Source organism: Equus caballus, chromosome 6 (assembly GCF_041296265.1).
Source record: "Equus caballus isolate H_3958 breed thoroughbred chromosome 6, TB-T2T, whole genome shotgun sequence".
Classification (NCBI taxonomy): domain Eukaryota; kingdom Metazoa; phylum Chordata; class Mammalia; order Perissodactyla; family Equidae; genus Equus; species Equus caballus.
The window spans coordinates 23,566,272-23,591,205 of record NC_091689.1 but is presented as its reverse complement, the minus strand read 5'-3'; the positions used below and the strand labels follow the sequence as shown (position 1 = coordinate 23,591,205).

General features: G+C 47.0%; 1 protein-coding gene across 3 annotated transcripts in view; it reads left to right on the top strand.

The window, feature by feature from the left end:
- Window positions 1-24,934, top strand: part of COL6A3 (collagen type VI alpha 3 chain) — an 83,732-nt gene that overhangs the window by 31,839 nt on the left and 26,959 nt on the right. For all 3 annotated transcript variants that reach the window (XR_011439575.1, XR_011439574.1, XM_014740385.3), the window contains 21 exons: window positions 1,144-1,743; window positions 3,256-3,828; window positions 5,261-5,869; window positions 7,852-8,457; window positions 10,092-10,706; window positions 11,606-12,205; window positions 12,814-13,151; window positions 14,237-14,315; window positions 15,300-15,445; window positions 16,846-16,938; window positions 17,482-17,535; window positions 18,542-18,613; window positions 19,417-19,443; window positions 19,551-19,595; window positions 19,712-19,765; window positions 20,214-20,276; window positions 20,901-20,966; window positions 21,401-21,454; window positions 23,751-23,786; window positions 24,004-24,066; window positions 24,583-24,645. Coding sequence is in view for 1 of the 3 variants with exons in the window: in XM_014740385.3 (XP_014595871.3) it covers window positions 1,144-1,743; window positions 3,256-3,828; window positions 5,261-5,869; window positions 7,852-8,457; window positions 10,092-10,706; window positions 11,606-12,205; window positions 12,814-13,151; window positions 14,237-14,315; window positions 15,300-15,445; window positions 16,846-16,938; window positions 17,482-17,535; window positions 18,542-18,613; window positions 19,417-19,443; window positions 19,551-19,595; window positions 19,712-19,765; window positions 20,214-20,276; window positions 20,901-20,966; window positions 21,401-21,454; window positions 23,751-23,786; window positions 24,004-24,066; window positions 24,583-24,645 (4,856 nt within the window). In the remaining 2 variants the exon portion in view is untranslated. The remainder of the gene's footprint in view (window positions 1-1,143; window positions 1,744-3,255; window positions 3,829-5,260; window positions 5,870-7,851; window positions 8,458-10,091; window positions 10,707-11,605; window positions 12,206-12,813; window positions 13,152-14,236; window positions 14,316-15,299; window positions 15,446-16,845; window positions 16,939-17,481; window positions 17,536-18,541; window positions 18,614-19,416; window positions 19,444-19,550; window positions 19,596-19,711; window positions 19,766-20,213; window positions 20,277-20,900; window positions 20,967-21,400; window positions 21,455-23,750; window positions 23,787-24,003; window positions 24,067-24,582; window positions 24,646-24,934) is intronic.

Sequence of the window (24,934 nt, the reverse complement as noted above, 5' to 3'; positions counted from 1 at the left end):
CTCATTTGATATGATTATCAGTGAAAAATGAGTTTTAAAGACATTATAATGGTCTATGAGGTTACAAATCGAATAAGTACAATTTGCCGTCCTTATGAAGATGAATCTCACGGAAACAAGCTTTTCTGCCTCACACACTTTACCACGAGAAGCCTGTGCAATGCATGGTCCATGTTGCACGGACACACGCTTTCTACTAAGGGTCTCTGGTCTTCTAAACAAGTCCCCTTTCTCTTTTTCTTTTCTTTCCTTAAAACTTCTAATCCACATTTTCATAACCAAAGTTCAGTTTGAGAGAATGTGGGATAAAATTAGCTGTTAGGTTTAAACTTTAATGAGACACTAGGGAAGAAATGGTAAATAATTTATTTTAAGAACACATAATAAATGTGTTGGGAAAAACACTCTAATTTGAGAATTATACTTTTGATTCTTCTCGTGTATAACCTAAGCCAAGCATAGTACATAGTCTCTTGGTTTTTAATGTGTTTTTGTGATCCCTGTCGTCTCACCCTGGAGGGACTCCCATGGGTTGGATTATTGCATGGCAATGCTATGGCTCCCGAGAGGAGAAGACCAGTAGAGAGTGACAAATGGGCAGTCCTAGGACTATTTTGAGATGAGAACAGCCTAATTTTATTAATTTTTTTTAGCCCTAAGGAACTCATGTTCTCAGGTTTACTTGGGCTAACACTTCTAGTCTATCCATAAGTGGGAATCTCTCTGGAGAGGTGAACCCCAGAGGACACGGTGTCTCACATGTAAACCTGGCTGTGACCACGGTCATTACCATGAGCAGTCCAGAAAGGCACAGTACTCGTGCAGAATTCATTTTCAGGAAAGAAATGTTTATTTCAAGGATTCCCATCCTTTTTGTTGGTTATAAACATTCTAGCTTTGCACTGCGTCTCTCTGTGAGTCAACTTGGTTTCGTAAACTTGGCTATGAATATGCCTCACAGACACCAGCTGCCACTAGAGGAAAATATGCAGCCTTCTGCCATATTTTACAAGATGGATGTGCTTTGCCTCACTGATTTTCTCTGTGTTCTGAATGTTGGCATGTGTGCACAGGTTGCGGGCACACATGAGAAACCCTCCGGGGTTGTGTATGTCTCACCTTGTTTTCTGTGCTCCACTGCAGTTCACGTAAACAAAAGGGATATCATCTTTCTTTTGGATGGATCGTCCAACGTTGGAGAGACCAATTTCCCTTATGTGCGGGACTTTGTAATGAACATAGTTAACAGCCTTGATGTCGGAAGTGACAATATTCGTGTCGGTTTAGTGCAATTTAGTGACACTCCGGTGACGGAGTTCTCCCTAAACACATACCAGACAAAGGCAGAATTGCTTGCTCACCTGAGGCAGCTGCAGCTCCAGGGGGGGTCGGGCCTGAACACGGGCTCAGCCCTAAGCTATGTCCATGCCAACCACTTCACCGAAGCTGGAGGCAGCAGAATCCGTGAACGTGTCCCGCAGCTCCTGCTCCTGCTCACAGCCGGGCAGTCTGAGGACTCCTATTTGCAAGCTGCCAATGCCCTCGCACGCGCAGGCATCCTGACCTTTTGTGTGGGAGCTCGCCAGGCGAATAAGGCAGAGCTCGAGCAGATTGCTTTTAACCCCAGCCTGGTGTATCTCATGGATGATTTCAGCTCCCTGCCAGCTTTGCCTCAGCAGCTGATTCAGCCCCTAACCACATATGTTAGTGGAGATGTGGAGGAAGTTCCCATCGCCCAGACAGGTAAAGCTCCCCGACTGACCGCACAGGGCTGCCTCTCTCCCCCGCCACCTCCCTGCGGGCAGGTGGCCCCATCTGAACTCAAGACCCTGGTGCACTGTAGAAAGACGATGGCTCACTTTGGTTGAAGTATTTTGAATGGAGGCTTGAGACACTGTACCAGCAAGCTTAGATTCACTGCCTAAAGGGTGTTCATTAATGAAAGAAACACTAGAAAATCCAGCTATGTTCTGCCTTATTAGCCCACCTTATATTCAGAAGCCTTATTTATTGATTTTTTTTTTGCCCCAGTGCCCTGTGAAGATTCTGGAGCACAAATCCATATGGAAATGAGAGAGAGAGAGAGAGAGAGAGAGAGAGAGAGAGAGAGATTGATTGTCTTTCATACATGAGTATGCATTGAGGGCATTTAAAGATTGAAATTATTTTCTTTATATGATTTTTTTATACTGAAAATCTGCCATATCTCAAAATTCATTTGTTATAAACCCAACAAAGGCTGCATCTTCATGTGAAGGTAAAATGACTTGCAAAGGAAGTCTGGATGATGATGATGATTGCATATTAATATGGTGGTAAGATATGGATGCATTAGATCCACTGGCTGGCTCACATCACTGATGGGTGGCAAGACTGAGCCAACTGAAAACTAATCAAAACAGTTCCAATGGGCCAGCCCCGGTGGCCTAGTGTTTAAGTCTGGCGCGCTTTGCTTTGGCTGGCCCAGGTTTGGTTCCCGGGCACGGACCTACACCACCCACCTGTCAGTGGCCATGCTGTAGAGGTGGCTCACATACAAAAAGAGGAAGATTGACAGCAGATGTTAGCTCAATGCAAATATTCCTCAGCTTAAAAAAAAAGTTCTAATAATTGTTTGAACCAAAAATAATGTTCACATTACATCTCATAGCCCTCTATGGGCTCTTGTCCATGTTTTTTTTGGTCTAATCACAGCAGGTTGGAAAGCAGTGACAGAGAGCCTGACACGCAGAACAATCATGGGCACTATCTTGGGTCCCAACCCATAACCTCAAATTTAATGAAAAGATAATCCAGTTAGAGAAGACATGTGTCAACTCAGTTACCCATGGGTGGTTAATCCACATCAGCCTTTGTCACTAGAGATAGGTCAACTTTTAGCAAAAGGACAATCAGGACGACATTTTCAATAGTTTTATTCATAACAACTTGAAAACTCTGTCTGTTCTCCTACAGTGATTGTCACCTGATGCAAGAATGGAACCCTCTGGGGCTTTCCATTGGCTTGCTTTGCTGACTAGGCACGATGCTAGATTGGGTGGACCAATCTAATTGTTCGAGTCCTTTGCAAATATGCACTGCATAAAAATGGGGCATTTTAATGACAGCTGGTGCAGGCTTTCTCTTCTCTTGCTGGTACAGTGATCATCATGAATTTCATGAACTCCTTACCAAATGCTAGTGATGCTGGGCTGGTCAGTTTGGTGCCTGTCATGTTCCGGCCCCTCATTGTGTCCTAACCTACTTTCGTTGTAGAGAGCAAGCGAGACATTCTGTTCCTCTTTGACGGCTCAGCCAACCTGGTGGGCCAGTTCCCTGTCGTCCGTGACTTTCTCTACAAGATTATCGATGAGCTAAATGTGAAACCCGACGGGACCCGGGTTGCGGTGGCTCAGTACAGCGATGATGTCAGGGTGGAGTCCCGCTTTGATGAGCACCAGAACAAGCCCGAAATCCTGAATCTTGTGAAGAGAATGAAGATCAAGACGGGCAAAGCCCTCAACCTGGGCTATGCCCTGGACTATGCACAGAGGTACATTTTTGTGGAGTCCGCTGGCAGCCGGATTGAGGACGGAGTCCTTCAGTTCCTGGTGCTGCTGGTTGCAGGAAGGTCATCTGATCGTGTGGACACTCCGGCACTCAACTTGAAACAGAGTGGGGTGGTGCCTTTCATATTCCAGGCCAAGAATGCAGACCCCGCTGAGTTAGAGCTGATAGTGCCATCCCCTGCCTTTATCCTGACCGCGGAGTCACTTCCCAAGATTGGCGACCTTCAACCACAGATTGTGAACCTCTTAAAATCGGTGCAAAATGGGGCACCAACACCAGGTATGGCTTAGAACTTCCGCTTGCCTCTGCATCCCAGTTCTCCTATGCATGACTTGACAGCAGGCTGTGGCTCAGGTCCTGAGATGGAAACCCTCTTCTGGTTTCCAAGGAAGATGGAAAATGAGGAGATGGTTTCTGCAGGAACACTGGAATATGACTTTTCTTTTTCCATACTGACTCTCTAACTCCTCTAGGACAAAAAAAGAGAATCAGGGTGATTATTTTTAGGGACATTAGAATATTTCATAATAAGATACGTTATAAAGATTTAGACATATCAGTGGTTAAAAATCCTTTTAAAAAACATTATTTTTACTATATGCATAATGAAAGGAACAGAACATGGTTACATTATAGCTAAAACAGTCCTTATTTTCATTTTCCCCCAGTCTTATTTCAAGTGGGTATCACTGTATTATAATTCACTCACTACATTCATTACGAATACAAGGTGTGATGAGAAGCAGATAAATTCCCACCTTAAACGCTGTATTAGAATTTCCAACTGCTAATTTATGTTAGTGTGACTTTGCGTTTAACTACTTAATATTTGCTGATAAAAATGCAGTGAAAAGAGTAATTAATTTCATGTAAAATCCTTTTGATTGAAAACTGAGAACCCAAAACTTCTACATTGACTTTTGGGCCCATTCATTGTTAGTCTGGGACTGTAAATCAGACATCTGGGTTACCTTCTTTCCTGTCGATCCTCTGTGACTCACAGTGAATCATGTGAAATCTCCCATCTGCAAAATGCTAATGCAGACTCAGCCATCTGATGTCTCTGTTTCCTCAACGTTTTTTCTTGAGTGCACCTTTGCGAGTCAAAAATACTGTTGGAGCATTGAAAAATTCCAAAATAAAAGGGCTACCTATTGGTGTATTAGTTTCCTATTGCCATTGTACCAAATTACCACAAGTTTAGTGGCTTAAAACAAAATGAATTCATTATCTTACAGTGTTAGAGGTCAGAAATCCAAAACCAGTCACACTGGGCTGAGATCGGGGTGTCAACAGATTTGCTTTCCTTCTGCGGGGTCTAGTGGATCATCCATTTCCTTGCATTTTCCAGCTTCTAGAGCCTGCCCACGTTCCTTGGCTCCTTGCCCCTTCCTCCATCTTCAAAGCCAGCAGCACAGCATCTTCTCTCTTCTCTGACCTCTGCTTCCATCCTCATATCTTCTCTCTCCTTCAGAATCCTCTTGTCTCCCTCTTACGACACAAGATTGATTATACTGGATCCACCTGGATAATTGAGGATAACCTCCCCATCCCCTAAGTCCTTAAATTAATCACAGCTGCAGAGTCCTTTTCATAAGTTCTGGGGATTCAGAATTGGATATCTTTGGGGCCCATTATCAAGCCCAGCGCAATCGGTATGAAATTGTTCCTCTTATGTCCGTGTGAGTCACCGAGGCTGTCTTCCTTCCAGTTTCAGGTGAAAAGGACGTGGTCTTTCTAATTGATGGCTCTGAGGGTGTCAGGAGTGGCTTCCCTCTGTTGAAAGAGTTTGTCCAGAGGGTAGTGGAGAGCCTGGACGTGGGCCCGGACCGAGTACGCGTGGCCGTGGTGCAGTACAGTGACCGGACCAGGCCCGAGTTTTACCTGAATTCATACATGGACCAGCAGAGTGTGGTCGGTGCCATACGCAGGCTGACTCTGCTGGGCGGGCCAACCCCCAACACTGGGGCCGCCCTGAACTTTGTCCTGAGAAATATCCTGATTCGCTCTGCTGGAAGCAGGATAGAAGAAGGTGTCCCCCAGCTTCTGATTGTCCTCACGGCCGAAAGGTCTGGGGATGACGTGAGGGGCCCCTCGGTGGTCCTGAAGAGGGAAGGGGCAGTGCCCATTGGCATTGGCATCGGGAACGCCGACATCACGGAGATGCAGACCATCTCTTTCATCCCAGACTTTGCTGTGGCCATTCCTACCTTCCGACAGCTGGGGACTGTTCAACAGGTCATCTCCGAGAGAGTGACCCAGCTCAGCCGCGAAGAGCTGAGCAGGTTGAAGCCAGATTTGCTGCCTCCCACCAGCCCAGGTAAGGAGTTGCTAAGATTCATGTTTTTGGCTAAATGAAAGTCTCAAAGAGGGGCATATGCTTGGCTTGTAGTGTGGAGCCCCAAATTCTGTATAAAGGCTTCTGTGCAGATATCTGGAGGGAGAGGTCATCTAATTGACAACACAGTTCAATATCAGTTTTAAGCTGCCCCTGGAGGTCCAGCTGTCAGCCTTCCATGGTCACGGAGAGTGTGGCCACAGGTGCTCTGAAAAGCTGTGGCATAGCTCTGAAATCTTGGTATTTACAGAGCCAAAGTGTGAAGATTGCTTTTGAGTTGGCTTGGTGCTAAAAAGTAAGTGTCTTACCTGGGAGGAAGGCCACCTGGCTCTTACAACTGTAGTTTATTCTATTTCCTCCTTTCTCTTCTCCTTTTCTAGGCCTGGTACAATGAACTGAAAAACGGTGGGAGCCCTGGCTGCTGGGAAGGAAGGGGGCTCAGATATAGCCACCCCTTCAGAAATACCCACCAGGGGCCTCCCTTCTCTGGCTCTCGGGTGGGGAGGTTCGCTGTGGTGAAGAGGCTGCTTTATCCTTGCCTTTGCTCCCTGTGGCTCCTATTCTGCAGAATACCATCTGCAACCTCAGGGCATGGGGTGGGGACTGGAAAAGACAGGAAATAAAGGAAGGGAAGAGTGAGCAGGGAAGGGAAGAGTCAGACTCAGGACACAGTGCCCTTTGGGTGAGTGAAAGACCTGAGGGTGCTGGCATGGGCCATGGAGAGGGGCCTTCATGCTGGGGTCCAGGACACAGCGCAGCATGCCCCACAGACTTCCATGGAATGTTCTGAAGCGTTCCAGATCAAACAAATTTAGGAAATAGTAGGATAAACAAAGTGAGGGTTGCTTCCCACCCCCCACCCCCACAATTGTTGTGTTTTGTGTATCTCCAATACAATAAGAGAATGCACCATTTCCCAAACGTATTTGAGTGCAGGAGTCCTTTTTTATGACACATCTTGAGGTCCCAGTGTTCCTGAGAAGGCACTTTGGAAAGATTGTCATAGTGTATGTGCGGCTTCTCTACTTTAAATACAAGTGGCTGTTTCTGCAACAATGTGACTCCCAGTCTATTTGCTCTCCCACCCTTCAAAGGGACTATTTTTTACCTTCTTTCTCCCTATCCTGCTTCTTCTACACTCTCTTCCCTCAGCTTACTCTGAGCTGATCGTCTTGATTTCCATTTCACTGAGAAAATACGAGGAAATTGGAAAAGAGCTTCCAGAAGCTCCTCTCGCTCTCTCCCAGCATCAGTGTTCATGTGTCAGCTTCTCTCCTGTTTGTAGGGTGAACTGTCTCTGCTTCCTCGGGTAGCCTTCCTCTCACCTACTCAGGAGCGTCATCTGCAGGTTTTCTCTCTCCTGCATCATCAGCTCTCCACTGAGCATGGGAAGGATGAGTCCTTTCAAGATACAAACATGTTGCTTTTTTTCCTCTTGTAAAAACTCTCTCTTGATGCCCTGCTTGCCCCTCCACTAGCACCTCAGTCTCCTTTTAAAAGTGTTGTCTATACTTGCTACAATTCCTCCCTGAACCCACTCCAATCTGTCATTCACTCTCACTATTCCATAGAAAGTGCTCTTGTTAAGGTCCCTCCATCTGGCAAAACCCAATGGTCGATGCTCAGGCACCATCTTACTTGATCTATGAGCACATCTGTCACAGTTGACATGCCCTCCTTATTAAACACCATCCCCTCTTGGTCTAGACATGGTTTTTGTCTGCCAATCTCTGCCTCCCTCAGAGTTACTCTTCCTTATCGTTTGCTGATTCCTCCTCTTCTCCCTGATTGTAATCACTGAAATGCCAGGACTCAGTTCTGGGACTGTATATTAACTATAATAGTCAGAATTAGGATACTTTGCCTGTCAGGTGGCGATTCTGTGACAAACCGGGAGGTGATTTGTTGATGCTAAGAATTTGGTGCCAACAAAGTTGAGGTCCACGATGATGCTTGATTCACAGGTGTCGGCAGCAAGAAGGACGTGGTCTTTCTCATCGATGGGTCCCAAAGTGCTGCCCCTGAGTTTCAGTACATCCGCACCCTCATTGAGAGGCTGGTTGACTACCTGGATGTGGGCTTTGACACCACCCGGGTGGCAGTGATCCAGTTCAGCGAGGACCCCAGGGTGGAATTCCTGCTGAATGCCCATTCCAGCAAGGATGAAGTGCAGAACGCGGTGAGGCGGCTGCGGCCCAAAGGTGGGAGGCAGATCAACATTGGGGGTGCCCTGGAGTACGTGTCAAAGAATATCTTCAAGAGGCCACTGGGGAGCCGGATTGAAGAGGGTGTCCCTCAGTTCCTGGTCCTCATTTCATCTGGGAAGTCTAATGACGAGGTAGATGACTCGGCGGCAGAGCTCAAGCAGTTTGGTGTGGCACCATTTACTATCGCAAGGAACGCAGACCCAGAGGAGCTGGTCAAGATCTCCTTGAGCCCTGAGTATGTGTTCTCAGTGAGCACCTTTCGGGAGCTGCCCAGCCTGGAGCAGAAACTGCTGACCCCCATCACGACCCTAACCTCAGAGCAGATACAGCGGATCCTGGCCAGTACTCCCTATCCTCCTCCAGGTAAGATTGACTGTTTGTTGTTGTTGTTCTCTGAGTGTTTTCGGCATAAAAAAATAACAGTCTTAAAGATCCATAGTTCTCATGATAAATTAAATTAAAATAAAGGGACACCTGTGATTGAACCTGTTGGGTCCATCACTTATTGCAGGGAAGAAGGATGCACATGATGGTAAACCATGGGGCATCTCAGTAATATGTTAAGACAGTATTAAGGAAGGACTTATGATAGGATCTGAGCTTGTGGTAGGTGATTTTGAGGAAGGCTTACGGAAATGGAACTTTGCCCTGGATTGGATGTTGTCAAGAGGTGAAAGTAATTCTATGATTGGGTATTTTACTAAATCTTATAACTAAATCTTTAATTGATAAAGAACCAGACATCACTCCTATTAGCCAGGATGGGTGGGGGAGTGTTTGATTATTTTTGCTTTTGTTTTTGTCAATGTACACATAATTACAACATGACCTCAATTTTGTCTTGATCCACCATGGTCACAGTGTGGCTTTCTCTGGTGTTGATATTCTGTGAAATCTTTTGTATTCTACAAGAGAACCCAAGGCCTGTGTGTGCATCCTGGGCCAGCTTTTCTATTTCTCAGTGTAAATCGTTCAATGTCATGACTGGCTCAGCTTTTGCTGTGCTGTGTTTCTGTTATAAGTAGCTCAATGATTTATGAGGCAAAGATGGGTTGAATTTGTTGAGTGGCAGCATGTGAGTAGTTTAATAAAATGGCACCTAAGAAGTATCTAGAATTCTAACTAAGAGGAAAACATGTCTCATCTTTCCCAGAACTTTTTGATTAATTTTATATCTAAAAATGGACTCATATAAAGAAAATAGGGGAAATAGTGAAAGTAAAAGCTTTGGATAAATGCTAGAGGTAGGTGAGCAGAAAGAAATACTGTGAGTCAAACACCTTGGGAGATGTGCTGGTCTGTTGGGAGAGTTGGGATTCTCCAGGCTGTCACCAGCTGAGTGGTGACCTTGGATGAGAGGACCTTGACCTCAGCTGTCTCTTTCCTTTTGTACAACAAATATGTTGGTCTGGGTGATTTCAACCCCTCCTGGTAGTTCGTGATTCTGTAGTTTATAGAAATCCAGGATTAATTTCTAAATGCTGCTTACATTTTTAAAATTCATTTTAACCTAGACTGCAAAGCCAAAATTAAGATAGAGTAAACTCAGAAAGTTTTGGAGAACTTAAGATATTTTAAGAAGCAAAAATTGTTTTGTTGAAAAAGGTCAAATTTTTAATAATTAATTTAAAAAATCCCAAGAGATAAACTCATGCACATTGGCTTATAATTTTAGTGTTAGTTAATATTATGGTGCAATATAATGCAAAGTTCAGAATACAGTCACGCATTGCTTAACGGCAGGGATCCATTCTGAGAAATGTGTCGTTAGGTGATTTTGTCATTGTACAAACATCATAGAGTGTGCTTAGTATAGGTTACTACACACCGAGGCTACATGGTACTAATCTTATGGGATCACCATCATATGTGCGGTCCATTGTTGACTGAAACATCATTGTGTGGTGCATGACTGTATAATGTGAAATTCAGAAAAAAAAACCAAATGAGCACCAGTCGTGTACTGAGTTTTTCCCCTTTTTTTCTTTTATCTGCAGCTGTTGAGAGTGATGCTGCTGACATTGTCTTCCTAATTGATAGCTCTGACAGCGTGAGGCCTGACGGCATCGCACATATTCGAGATTTCATTAGCAAGATTGTTCAAAGACTCAACATTGGCCCCAATAAAGTGAGAATTGGGGTTGTGCAGTTTAGCAATGAGGTCTTCCCTGAATTCTACCTGAAGACCTATAAATCCCGGACCGCCGTGCTCGATGCCATACGTCGCCTGAGGTTCAAAGGGGGGTCTCCATTGAACACTGGCAAAGCTCTGGAACATGTGGCAAGAAATCTCTTTGTCAAGTCTGCTGGGAGCCGGATAGAAGATGGGGTGCCCCAACACCTGGTTCTGTTTCTGGGTGGAAAATCCCAGGATGACATTTCCAGGTATTCGCAGGTGATAAGCTCCTCAGGGATTGTGAGTTTAGGGGTAGGAGACCGAAACATCGACAGAACAGAGCTGCAGACCATCACCAACGACCCGAGACTGGTCTTCACGGTGCGAGAGTTCCGAGAACTCCCCAACATAGAAGAAAAGATCATAACCTCCTTTGGACCCTCGGGGGTCACTCCCGCACCTCCAGGAGTGGACACACCTTCTCCCTCACGGCCAGGTATGAGCTGTGGGACTCATGACTACAGAGCGTAACATCAATATTTTTTAATTGAAAAAATGTAATTAGCATTCATTTGAGCAATTTTCTTCTCTCGGGGTTGTTGCTGCAGATAATATTAGAAATTAAATATTGGAAAAATAATTCAGTTGAAATTGTAGAAGGAAAAATATCCTAGAAAGCATGTGATCATTGATTCTTTCATGAGGCTTCCATGAGCTTCCATGAGGGTCACTGTAGCCCCATTGGAAGGTTCTTTAAAGGTGCATTGATGGTTAACCACAGACTCATTGGCTCTCAGAATAGGATGGCGTCTTTGAAGTTGGCCAATCCCTACCCCTCACTACTCCAGTATTGATCGCATTTAGGAAATTACCCCCAAATGCCATTGATTTTCAGCAGGCTCCCACAGAGCTCTCAGCCTGCTGGCAGACAATCTTTCAAAGGTGTAGGGGACCACATCCCGTTTTCCAACGTTTCTTCCAGCCCTTCCTTTCTCTGCCTCCAGCATGTCTCCTGCCTCTCCTGCCAGACATCAACACTTATTTCTGACCAGAAGGAAAGTGTTAGTGGCATTTCCTAAGACACCCGAGATCATGGATGCTTGAATCCATGGCTTTTCACCTTTTGCATGGGATAATCAGGACTCAGTTTCACTGAAGTCTCATGTCGCCTTTCCTTTTTGTTTAAGTGATTTATCATTTATCTTCTTGTTTTTAGCACAATGTTTTGAGGGGTGTGATTTCAGGAACTACAGAGGCGCGGAATAGAGCAAAGGTGTTCACTCTGAATAAGTCATAGGAATGGCGTATTTCAATTCTTTTAATTGACATTTTGTATACTTATGTTCTGAATGTGGAAACCAAATTTCCTCTCACTTTCATTTTAATCATTTTTAGAAAAAAAGAAAGCAGACATTGTGTTCCTCTTGGATGGTTCCATCAATTTCCGGAGGGACAGTTTCCAGGAAGTGCTCCGTTTTGTGTCCGAAATTGTGGACACGCTTTATGAAGGGGGAGACTCCATCCAAGTGGGGCTGGTCCAGTACAACTCTGACCCCACGGACGAATTCTTCCTGAAGGACTTCTCCACCAAGCAGGAGATTATCGACGCCATCAACAAAGTGGTCTACAAAGGTGGGAGACATGCAAACACCAAGGTGGGCATCGAGCACCTGCGGCTGAATCACTTTGTGCCAGAGGCGGGCAGCCGCCTGGATCAGAGGGTCCCTCAGATCGCATTTGTGATCACGGGAGGAAAGTCGGTGGAGGATGCTCAGGAGGCGAGCCTGGCACTCACCCAGAGAGGTGTCAAAGTGTTCGCGGTGGGCGTGAGGAATATCGACTCAGAGGAGGTTGGGAAGATAGCGTCCAACAGTGCCACAGCGTTCCGAGTGGGGAATGTCCAGGAACTGTCAGAATTGAGCGAGCAAGTTTTGGAAACTCTGCATGACGCAATGCATGAAACCTTATGTCCGGGTGTGAGCGATGTTTCTAGAGGTAATTCCCTTTAGGTGCATATTTTCAATCCTGTCCTGTTGATGTTCGAGAGTTCTTTAATTACCTAGGTCCTTAGCGCTGGCCTAGGGACTCCTTATGGGTTGGGGCCTGGCTGTCACCAGTCACTGTTATGGGATGTTTTTCCAGGATAAGAGTGGAAGTCTGTCTTTTCTTTCTCTTATAAGATTTACTCTTTCCCCTTATTCTTTAATCCTCCAAATAATTCAGACTTATTGATCCCTGTTTCTGTTTATAGGTTTATTAGATCAGTTAAATGAGATCAGAGTATTTGAGTCCTCAAGTGCATTTCATTTAAAGCACAAACTTGGGATGCATCTAAACACCAACTGTGTATCGCGCCCAAATTGATGAACATCACCACAAAAGCAAGCATGTTAAAATGGCCTGCAATTTTGGGTCCTAACAGTCAGCATCAGTTTTCCCTATGAGAGAGGCAGATCTAATTCTTTCTCAAGGCTCAGACATAGAAGATCTTATTTTGCCCTTGAGCAGGATGTGCTGGTCCATGTCCCAGGGCTGTGCCTGTATGTTGAACTCATCTCAACTGCCTTGACTTAGAGCTCGTTGACTGCTTTTTCCCTTTACAGCCTGTAATCTGGATGTGATTCTGGGATTTGATGGTTCAAGCGATCAGAATGTCTTTGTGACTCAGAAGGGCCTCGAGGCCCAGGTAGACACCATCTTGAATAGAATCAGCCAGATGCAAAGAATCAGCTGCAGCGGTACCCAGATGCCCACTGTGCGGGTGTCGGTGGTGGCCAACACACCCTCGGGGCCGGTGGAGGCCTTCGACTTTGCTGAGTACCAGCCAGAGCTGTTTGAGAAGTTCCGGAACATGCGCAACCAGCACCCCTATGTGCTCACTGCGGACACGCTCAAGGTCTATCAGAACAAGTTCCGCCAGTCCTCGCCCGACAGTGTGAAGGTGAGCAGGGGCTCGCCCTGGTTTCAGCTTCCTGGGGGGTTTCTGGATTTTTATGGGTCGGGAGGAACACTTTGACGTCTGGAAGCCCCCATCCCAAACTGTTCTTCTATGAACGCTTTCACGCTTGGCGGTGTTGGTAGTATCTATACGTAAAAGTCCTTTCTTATCAACTGATCATAATAATCTGAAATGTAATATCTCCTTTGTACTACTAGGTTTACTTAGGCTCCCCAAAAAACAAAATCCTAGAAGCTAGTAATTAAGCTTGAATGAGTTGAATTTGTGATTAAAGTTTAATTATAGTCCTACCCATTAAATACGTTGTGTTCTCTATGTATATGTTTTTCTCTCTCTTTCTCTATACGTGTATGTGTGCATACATACACATACAGTGTGTGTACATACACACTATCAGTTCACCAGGACTGCCACGACAAATTGTCACAAACTAGGGACTTAACCAACAGACATTTATTTCCTCACAGTCCTGGGGGCCGGAAGGCCAAGATCAAGGTGTCGGCAGTGTTGGTTCCCCCTGAGGCCTCTCTCCATGGCTTGTAGATGGCGCCTTGTCCCTGTGTCCTCACGTGCTCTTCCCTCTGTGTGTGCCTGTGTCCTGACCTCCTCTTCTTGGAAGGAGACCTGTCCTATTGGATCAGGGCCCACTCTAATGACCTCATTTAACTTAATTGCCTCCTTAAAGGTCCTGTCTCCAAGCACAGTCATGTTCTGAGGTATTGGGGTTTGGGACTTCAATAGAGGAATTTTGAAAGGGAACTATTCAGCCCAGAACATACACACACACATGATTTCCAGAAACTCTACCACATATATAGAAGAATGAGACAAAATGTTTTTATTTCCATTGTTATTTGTGTTTTTTTAAATAAGCACTACAATATACTCATTTACTTTATTCCTCATTTTTTGCACAATATCGAAGAACCATGAACATGGGACGCTTGTTTCTCAAACTTGGCCCTCACCTGTCAGATGAGGGATCTGAACTGGCTGATCTCCCTTACAAGAGTCTGCGATGTTTCTTTTCAGTTTCGGCTGGGGTTTGACTCATCTTTTATTTTCAGGTGGTGATTCATTTTACTGATGGGGTGGATGGTGATCTGGCTGACTTACAAAGAGCCTCTGAAGAACTCCGACAAGAAGGTGGGTTCCGGGGCTTTCTCAACGTGAGTAGCAAACCTGAGTGAGTCAAGTGTATGGCTCTGCTGGAGGGGAATGACTGCTACAGAGTCCTCTGGGGGAGCAGATTCCTCCTCCCAGCATCTTGGCCGTCTGCGCCTGCCTGGGGCTGTGGGATGGGGCTAACAAGGATTCCCTGTGTACCCTAGACAGCTGCATTACCAAGGCACAGGCCCCACAGGTTCTCAGACTCATTCTGGTGGTAGAACATCTGGAAAGCGTGATGCTTTTGCAAAAGAACATGAAGTTTTGATTCATTCAGCTGCATCATATAAACTAAGAATTAATTTTCCAGCCAAAAATATTGCTGTAGTTTGGTTTGCGGTCATCACGGCTCAAAAAATACTGCAACATTAAGTAAAAATACACTTATATTAATAAAATAATTAACAAAAGAGTACTTTCCAAATTTAAAGTGACTGGATAAGCAATGATGCCTATTATCAGATGCAATATTTGTTCATTTGCTGTGGAATTCGTTGGCACTGACTATCAAAAAGTGGATGCCGACACCAGAGCTTTAAGAAGAATTTATGGGAGCATAAATTATCATAAGAACATTCTGTTAGTTTGTTTTTTCTGAGCAATCGCAACGAGATTGCTGTTATCTGACTTGGAGGTGCGATATCTCAGTTCTTCTTACAGCATATCTGTGTTATGTAGGACCAGACTTTGAGAATTTATGTGTGAATGGATGTCGTGGTGTCACTTCCTATATATAAATTGTTGAGTTTAGTTATCGACATATCTGAAATAATTGCTCAGAAGAGTCCAAAGTTCCAGTATTTCAATTCTTCAGAGCAGCTAACTAGTTTGATTAAACACGTTTCAGTTAAAGGACAAATTTTATACTGAAGTTTTTTCTTTTAAAAGAAAGTCAGGAGGGAAAAAGATGTCCTGGCTCTCGAATGCCTCGGTGAGCCTTGTTAAACGTGCCTCTCCTCGCAGGTGTCCGAGCTCTAATCTTGGTGGGCCTTGAACGCGTAGCCAACCTGGAGCGTCTGATGCAGCTGGAGTTCGGGCGAGGGTTCACGTACAACAGGCCCCTGAGGCTTAACCTGCTGGATCTGGATTATGAACTAGCCGAGCAGCTTGTGAGTTTTCATGTCTCTGCACACAAACCGCTCTAGATCCCACACGTTTTGGCCTCTCAAGATAATGAAGTCAGTTATCACCAAGCAAACGGAAGAGGGTCCTCTGGGTGGGTAACTTAATTCATTTAATTCACTTGGGACCCGCGTTGCTGCCACAACATGTATGAGCCCTGGAAGTGGAGATATCTAAGAGCTGGACAGACGGTGAGCTGGAAAATGGGTGTCTAGACATGCTGATGTCGTCCCCTTAGAATTTCGTCTGCTCCCTTTAATGAACGTCTTTTCATTCATAAGATTGCTCAGAAGGCAAAACATTGAGATTGACCCCCCGCCCTCCAATCAGGAAACAGTGTCCACAGCATCTGAAAGCTTACATAGTGAAAACAAGAATATGCAGGAAAAGAAAGACGATTTCTGGGTGGAGAAGTGCTTCTATTGCCTTCTCTTATAGTTTCCATTGAAGGCACCCCTCTGGGGCGTGTGCCGTAATCCTTGTGAGTTCAGCCTCTCTCAACTGGAGGCGTTAATTCCGGGTTTGGGAGTGGAGGGTGGGGCTTTTGGGAGATGTGGGGCTGAGTGGTCAACTCAGAGATTCTTTTGGCCACAGCGGACTGTGAGACGAGCTGTCTCTGCCCTTTCCTTCCCTCCCACTTTCTTCCAAGGGCTGGAATTAGAATTTTTTTTGTTGGGTGGAAGGAGGTTGAGTTCATTGACACATCTGGGATATGGAGAAAGCGAAAACTCCAGGAAATTCACTGCAAGAAAATGCACATGACCCCCATGAGTTTAGCAGGTGGGAATGTATTTTGGGAGTGTGCTTTCCCACATAAGGTCAGAGGCTGGGATGGGAAGGGGATGTTGAGGGTGTCTGATGGGTGTCAGAGGACCTGGAGTTGTGCTGTGGCTAAGAGGCAGGGACCACTCGTGTCTGCCCCACACCACGGCTACTCTTGGGGCCTCCTCCAGGCTGGCGTCACATTCCGTGACTGTGATCAAGGTTCTGAGAAAGGGCATATGGAGCTCCCTTTTAAAACCACCTTCCATCCTGGCCATCTGCCATTGTTTGTTAGGTTTTGCTCTTTGGAGCTTAAAGTTACGTAAGTTACGCTTAGCATTTGAAACTTAAATATCTATATTGGAAACTTCTAGAAACAAGGCCCAGCCTGAGGTGACATTGTGAATTCCTCTTGTTTTCCTTTGGTGGCTCTTCACTCTCCCATTTGTGACTTCTCACCCCAACCCTGACTGCTAAGCCAGTCTTTGGGGGAGCACCATGTGGGAGTGACTTCCTCTCTCACTGTGAAATCCGCATACATCAGATTTTGACCTTTATGACATATTTATGTTTTTTTCCCTCAGGCATTTATTGAGATTTGAACTTCTTTTTTTCATTTCGGTAGGACAACATTGCCGAGAAAGCTTGCTGTGGAGTCCCCTGCAAATGCTCTGGACAAAGGGGAGACCGAGGGCCCATCGGCAGCATCGGGCCAAAGGTGCAGTGGCTTTGCCCTTTTTTATCCCTGGGACTAGATTTCAGAAGTCAGGCTTTACTTTGGCTGGGTGGTTTCTCTAACATCATCCCATGGAGATGGAGGAGGGAGAAGAAGTATTTCCACGTTGTAGGACAGAGATGTGACAGCAGACCCGTGTCCGAATGTCTGCGACAGCCCCCCTTCCCATGGGGCGAGGGAACCTGTTCTTAGTGCATTGCTTCTTCATTTTATAAAATAATGTCAAAACCAGTGGGCGCCAGTGACTGACGGCCTCACTGTGGGTGGTCAAAAGGGATTCTTAGCGTTTGCCTCTCAGTTATGGGAAACCGACAGGATTTCTTGGTAGATCAAGAGCCTTAAAGATCCTGATAGAATAATTACACGGAGGTCGGGAGGGCAAAAACTGTTAGGTTCAAGGGAGCACCCATCGCTCGGCTAAATTTTAGCGCCACTCTGCCACATGAAGCGGGATCAGACAGATACTTAAATATCGAACAGAGGAAACCGTGGGTTTGACCAAGAAACCGATTCTCTTTGTTTTAGGGTGTTCCCGGAGAAGACGGCTACCGAGGGTACCCCGGTGATGAGGGTGGGCCCGTAAGTAGAAGTGCTCTCCTCCTTCCAGCCTTCTTTCTTCCTTGCGCCTCACGTGTTGCGGTTGAATCATGGAGTTCATTATCTGTTCAGTTTCCAAAGACTTTTGCACTGGGAAAAAAATTAGATTCTAATTCCCTGAACAACTTTAGTCCTATTTCTACGCTATGGACAATCGTATGATGATCTGAACACGACAAATGTGGATCTGAAGTGCTGAGGTTTTACTTATTCTAGTTCGGAGGGAGGGGATCAACGGCTTTGGAGACGGGGGTCACCGATTATGGCCTGCCCTGTGTCTGTGACATTCAGATGTCCCAGCAGAGATGGGAGTGTGCCCGAGCTGGGGTGCAGGCAAACCCAATCAGGGCTGTGGGTGTTGAGCCCTTTAAGGGAAGTCTGTCAAGGGGGTGTGCTGACTTGGGTCATCAGTGGCCAGGGATCCAGTTGGGGGGGTGACAGAACCTGCAGCAGGGCCTTCGGGAAGCAGAACCTGGGACAGAAGTGGCCTGAGAGGCTTTGAGACACTAGAACAAGGCCCAGCCCTGGGATGGGGATAAAGAGCCCCTTGGGGAGGAAGTGAGGCCACCGGGTCCCAGCTGGCAGTGTTGGGCATCAGGGCTGGGCCCAGTGCCCCACTGGAGAGCTGGGAACCAGGGACTATGCACGGAGCACTCAGGCTGAGGATTCTCCATGGGGGCCCAGTGCTCACTCACACCCAGTACCCAGAGACCCGCTCATCCTCGGCCCTCCAAGAGGTCCCCTCTGTGCTTCAGACCCTCCCAGACCTCTCTCCCTCCAGGGGAGGGAACTGGAGGTTCGAGGCCAGGCCTTGCGCAGCATGTGGGCCAGAGGCGGCCAGGGAAGCTGGCAGCTCCGCTGGCCTCAATCAGCAGCCCAGCCCTTGGAATCTGCTTTCTGGAGCATGCCTTTCACAGTGACACAAACTTGGTGGAGACGCGATGACTAGGAGCTCCAACCTGCAAAACGCCTTTGTGTCTCCTGACAGGGTGATCGGGGTCCACCGGGTGTGAACGGCACTCAAGGTTTCCAGGGCTGCCCCGGGCAGAGAGGAATAAAGGTACAGTGTGGGGGACCCTGAAGTGTGGGGAAGAGACCACAGCATCCGGCGTGCTGCGGAGAGGGGGCTTGGGGGCACCTGCAGAAGCGAGACCCAGTCTCTCCCAACGCCTCCCGGGTGTGGAGGGCCGTGGGGGCTGCGGCGGCTCTGCTCTCAGCCTTCAGCAGCCAGTGGCCTCTCACGGGAAGGCAGCCCAGAGTCTGGCTCCTTCGGGAGCACCGGCTTCGCTGGGAAGGGAGCCTGAGAGTGGAGAAATACTTTCCTATGGAAACTTGAAGCAGCCAGGGAACATTCAGGAGTACAGACGGAATGGGGGCCAGGGCAGGGCCGGGAGAAGGTCAGTGCCTGGCGGCTTCAGCCCCTGGACCCTGGAAGGAGCCAGAGAGGTCGGGGGGAGAGAGAGACTGCATGCACTGGAAGGTTCTTTGTGTGAAATACTTGTATTCAAGGGCCGACGAACCTTCTCCTCCATTTGCTGACGTTTGAGAGCAGGTGCTCAAGGGAGGGGTCAGCACATGGCAAAGTTGTAAAGAGGCCTTGGAGCCCCCGTCCTTGGCTGTCGGGACCCACCCCTCCTGCCCAGGGAGCCAAGATCACCCAGTGCTCAGGTCCAGGCTAATTAGCTTTAGGATCCCCCATGTGATGGACAGAGGTATCCAAACAGATGAATCTCTAGCATTAAATTTTCAGACACTGTGGGGTTCAAGTCGGGGACGGGGAGGGGACAGCCCTGCGCCTGTCCTGTGGCGGAGGGACCAGCCTCCAGGAAGGCACTGAGGTGTCCCCTCTCTCTTACCTTCCAGGGCTCTCGTGGATTCCCAGGAGAGAAGGTACTCAAGCTTGTTTTGTTTTTTAAGTGTAAAACTTTCCCGTGTTTCTCATTCTTCCTTTGCCGGATGGCTTTCTACACTCACCTGTGTGTCTTGTTCCCTCCCAGGGTGAATTAGGAGAAATCGGACTTGATGGTCTTGACGGTGAAGATGTAAGAGATTTCACACTTCGGGTTCAAATTGCTTGTGGTCCTGAAGATTTTGGTGACTAATGCCTCAGGCTACGGTAGAAATGGTGCCAGGAATGACCTTTTATTGTCTTTGGCAGGGAGACAAAGGATTGCCTGGGTCTTCTGGAGAGAAAGGGAATCCTGGAAGGAGGGTAAATATATTTCCATAGTATTGATATTATAGATAAACATTTCATTTAGGGAATATTTCTTTTACTCGTGTACGTGAAGACTGCTTCCTCCAGGCAGCCTTCCCTGACTTCTTCCGGGCGTGCATCCTTGGCATCTCTCACGCATCAACTGTGACACGTTATGTTATCTTTTCTTGTTTGGAGAGTGTGTCCCATAGGGCAGGCACTGAGAGTGTTTTGTTTAAATAAATCCCCAGTGCCTGGCTCAGACTGAGTCCCCAATAAATATTTGTGGATTGCCTGAACAAATCAGAAATATCTGGAAGTAATTTTACCTTCACGGCAAATGAGTACATGGTAAACGCTGTTCTAGCTAAGATTTAGGAGTCGAAGAATGCAATTTTAAGGGCAAGATAAAAATTTGAAATCTTACCTAATTTTTTGTCTCTGCTTGTACTTTTTTATTTAGGGTGACAAAGGACCTAAAGGAGACCAAGGGGAAAGAGGAGATGTTGGAATTAGGGGCGACCCGGTAAGGACAGCTCTGTGGAGAATCTGTGATCTGAGTCTGGGGGAGGGTTGTGGGCAGAGGTGGGGAAAAAGGAAGAATTTTCCTTTTGAAATTGCTTTAATACGTGCTGATAAAATATGTGGTTCGTCCTCTCCTTAGAATTCTGGGGTGGCTGGAGGTGTGTTTGCTCTCTAGCTGCAAAGATAAACGTTTGCAAGACCTGTCATACAAAGACCTGAGAAGTTTCCCTAAAATGTGGTCTCAGGGTACTTTAAGTTTGTTTTAAGAAAAGAGAAGAGTTCGTAGCTTTTCTTGTTTCAGGCTCTATAAAACCTGTAAGTTTTTGTAGGTGACCATTGCGGGGACCGGCCTCTTCTTGTCCATGAGGCCAGAGTAGCCTGGGGCATCGTGCTTCCTGGGGAGGAAGAAGCATTGCCCCCCTGTTGGGGCAGAGAGTGGGTGCTGACCGCATGGTCAGGGTCTGTCAGAGGCAGGTGGACGTTCTGTGGATGGGATGTGACTGAAGGGACCCGTCTCTTGAGCCTCACATTCATATCATCACGAATATTTTTCTGAGCACCTGATCCTGCGGCGGTGGCTTTCCTCGCACATGTGGCTCATTTCCCTGACTTGTGTTGTTTTCAGGGTGACTCAGGGCGGGACAGCCAGCAGAGAGGACCCAAAGGAGAAACCGGAGACCTCGGGCCCATGGTACGATGCTCCTTGTTCCCAGACTCTCCTGTGCTGGAGGCCAGAGAAACAAAGCTCACACTGGCTCGCCAGGGGCCGAAGGACCATGGAAGTGGTCTTTGAGGCTGGGGAGCATATGCGGTCAGGAACAGAGGGCCCCGTGAAGCCCACCCTGTGTGCCCATGAAGGACGTTTCCATTGTGGAACAGAAGCAAGCCCTACCGAGAGGAGCTTCTTCTGGGCAGAAGTTGTGCTCTTTAGATATTTACGAAAGCGCTTGTCAAGCCAAAGGCTGTGGGGGCGGGCACGTACCTAAGTCTAGCGCACCTCACGACAGAGTACCGACCTTCCTCTGCCTATCCATCCCTTTTCCTGTAGTGTCTCGTGCAATATTCCAGAGTTCCTGCTCTTCTTTGCAGATGAAAATCTTACACCAATTTTCTTCCCCACGCCAGGGTCTGCCTGGGAGTGATGGTGTCTCGGGAAGTCCTGGAGAACCAGGGAGGGACGTGAGTGTCTCTTACAGCTTTGGAGGGAGGTGGCGGGGCCTCTGTGCTGGTATTTAGCAGGTGCCCTCCAGATCTTCCAGACACTGCCTGGGGCGTTGTTACCCAGCAACTCTTTGTTTAAAGAATTTAAAGAGATTTCTGAAACCTTTGTCACCCAAATCTTGATGCTTATGGAAAACATTCGTCCTTATTGTTTGATCTGTGCCCCATCTGTGCCCGTCTCTTCTCCCACCCCCAGTCCCGCTTACTCCCCTCCCCAAAACTCACCGAACAGACACTTTTTAAAGTATTGTCTTCCCAGCTTTCAAGTATCTGGCCAGGTTTTATCCCACTAAATGTTTAAAAAAATCCCAACAGAAACACGAAAACGGGGGCGGGGGGGGGGGGGGGGGATGAGGGAATATGGGGCAGGGAGGCTGCTGGGGTTGTATATTTGTGGTTGCTTTTAGAATTGTTTTTCGTGTGCTGCTGTAGCTCAAGCAAGGAAACGAGACTCAGTTTTCTAGTGAATCGCTTTTTGAAATCGCTTTCCCAAGGCATTTCAGAAATGCCCTTTGTAGATTAGCTGATTGCATGCCTAGTCTTTGAGTCTTTCTGGAAGAGCTGCTAAAGCCAAAGGGATAAAGATCGTCTTTAGGAAGCCAGTGGAATGCTTCCAGGGCCCAGGGGCAAGATGGTCTGGAAGCTCATACATCCTCTGGGGTGCGTCAGGATGCTGGGGGCGGGTGCCCAGGGCAGGTCTCTGCTCAGAAGCTGCCTGGGACTATGCAGCCTTGAACGGGGCCCCCTCAGCTGTCTCCCCAGTGGCAGCGACACATTTAGGGATCAGCAGCTGGACAATCGGGGGGGTGTATGCTGAGGTGAGCGCTCTGAAAAGAAGTAACTCTCACCTGTAATCAGATGATATATCATGGGCCAAAGTTTGCTTTTAAAATTCAGAAGAAGACTTAAAATTTGAAAATGCTATCTTAAAAGGTTTATTTATTTATTTTTTTGAACAATGCTGTTGAGCTATATAATGAAAAAGAAATGAGGAAATATTCGATTGTTACAATGTGCTGTACAACTCAGCTCGCGAGAAGGGCCAAAACTTGTTTTGAGGAAATGGCTTAAACTATAGCAGCGCATACAATTAGTTTTAATTCTGCGCGCGAGGTAGAAACTCAGGTTTGAATTCAGTACAGGCGAGCTTTGGTTGTCTTCCAATGGGACCTCGCTATGCCAGGTTCACGCCAGGATAAATTGTGTCCATCCCACTGGCTACCTCATTCCCCACATCACCATTCAGGGCCTCCACAGGATGCCTCTGGCCTGAGCAATGAATCATTGAACACTGGGGGCCTCTGGTCATGGTATAGGATGTCCCCTTCAGGAGGGGACAGCCTGATGGTTACTCTGTGGAGAGTGGTCTGGCCCCTTCCCTCCCCCATGTGTCCATGTGTTGTCTACGGAAGGAGGCCAAGGTCTTCAAATAAAGAAGCTGCTGCTACAGTGAATAATAGCAAAATGGTCCCCCCAGGAGATCACTGGGCTGGTCCATTGGGAATGGAGAATGTGGCTCCTGGGTTGATGCAAAAGATGGGCCAAGCTACCTTGACGGGTTTATTACAGTCTCCAGAATACCAACCCCTAACCTTGTGAAGATAGATCCAGGACGTTCACATATTCCCGTTCCAAACCTTTCCACTGAAGCAATCACAAAGTGGGAATTAATGGATTGCTTATGTAGCGGGCCCACATTTATTTGAACTAAGGGTCACTTCTGGAGCATCGAGGAAGACGTTGCCAAGTCATGAGCCCAAACGAAGGACACCTCTTAGGTTCACATATGTGCACTTTGAATGCTTTACTTGACTGAGTATGTGTTATATTTGGCCAGGAGAATCTGGAGAGTTTGGGACTCCCTTCCATTATAATTAACATATTTCGCTCCTTCTCCCTACAGTTAGGAAAATGGTCGAAAAATAGACAGGTTGACATTCCCATTTCGCATTCCTTCTTTGAAATTGGCTGGGACTGTGCAGCCAGAAGGAGTCATTATTTTGCTTGGCAGGTCTGAAGTGAATCTCAAAACTTCCATTTGGATGATTAACGGGGCAGCACAGAAGCAAAGCTGTCCCGAGGTGAGGGCCGGAGAAAGGGTGTCTTTTCAAGTGAGCTTCCTTAGGGCTGACTAGGCACAGAGTCTGGCACACAGCGGTGCCAGATGACTGAGTGGGTTGAGTCACAGAGAGTCCTGGGCTACGTCCCCAGCATCCCGGCCTCCCCTTCACAGATTATGTGATTTCTTCCACAGGGTGGCTTTGGCCGAAGGGGACCACCAGGAGCTAAGGTAAGCCTTGGGTTGGAATAATTGTAAGAGTGCAAAGTGACAACTGGCCCCAGGTGTCAAATGTCTCACCCTCGAGTTAGCATGTCAATCTCTCCTAGAGCCCCAGGACAACCGTGATTGTTTGCCCATCCCCTTGTCCAGACATGATTGTAGAACAGATTGATGATGTTGGCATAAACCATCCTGACCCCTCCCTGCATCTTTTCTTGTTTCAAAGGGCAACAAGGGCGGTCCTGGCCAGCAGGGAACCGTGGGAGAGCAGGGGACCAGAGGTGCACAGGTCAGTACCCCCTGGTGTGATTGCATCCCTTGGGATATTTTCCCGGATGTCATAGTATTTCTTTTTGTAATTGAGGTGACAGTCAATTTTACCAAGTTGAACACAAAATTAATCTTTTTTTAAAGTGAACCATTCAGCAGCATTTAGTACATTCACAATGTTGTGCAAACATCATCTCTATCTAGTTTCTGAACATTTTCATCATCCCCAAAGGAGACCCTGTTCCCGTGAAGCAGTCATGCCCCCTCCCCACAGCTCCTGGCAACCACTAATTTCCTTTCTGTCTTTACGGATTTGCATATTCTGGACATTTCCTATAAATGGAATATTAATAGGTGGCCTTTTATGTCTGGCTTCTTTCACTTAGCATAATGTTTTTGAGGTTTATCCATTTTGTAGCATGTATCAGTGCTTTGTTCCTTTTTACGGCTGAATAATATTCCATTGTACAGATATTATGATGCTCATGGTGCATCACCTCAACACAACACTTACACTGGCGTTTTACCTCTTCAGGGTCCACCTGGTTCCACCGGTCCTCCAGGGCTGATCGGCGAACAAGGCATTCCTGGACCTCGGGTGAGCCCATCTACACCCTGCCCCTCTCTTTAGTTAAACAGATAGCACGATGGTCGAGTGGGCTTAGAGCTTTGTAGCTGGTGTTGCTGTGGACAGACTTTCCTCTTAGCCTGACTCTTTGGGAATACAGATCCTGGGTCTGACCTCAGTCCTTGCAGCAACTGGCTAGTTCACCCTGAGGAAGTAAGAGACCTTTTTTCTTGGTGTTCCAGGGGCTTCTAAGTCCCAATGTTACTCCTTCCGAACGTAGTTCAGCTGGATGGTAAGCAGAGAAAGGATGTGCCTTATC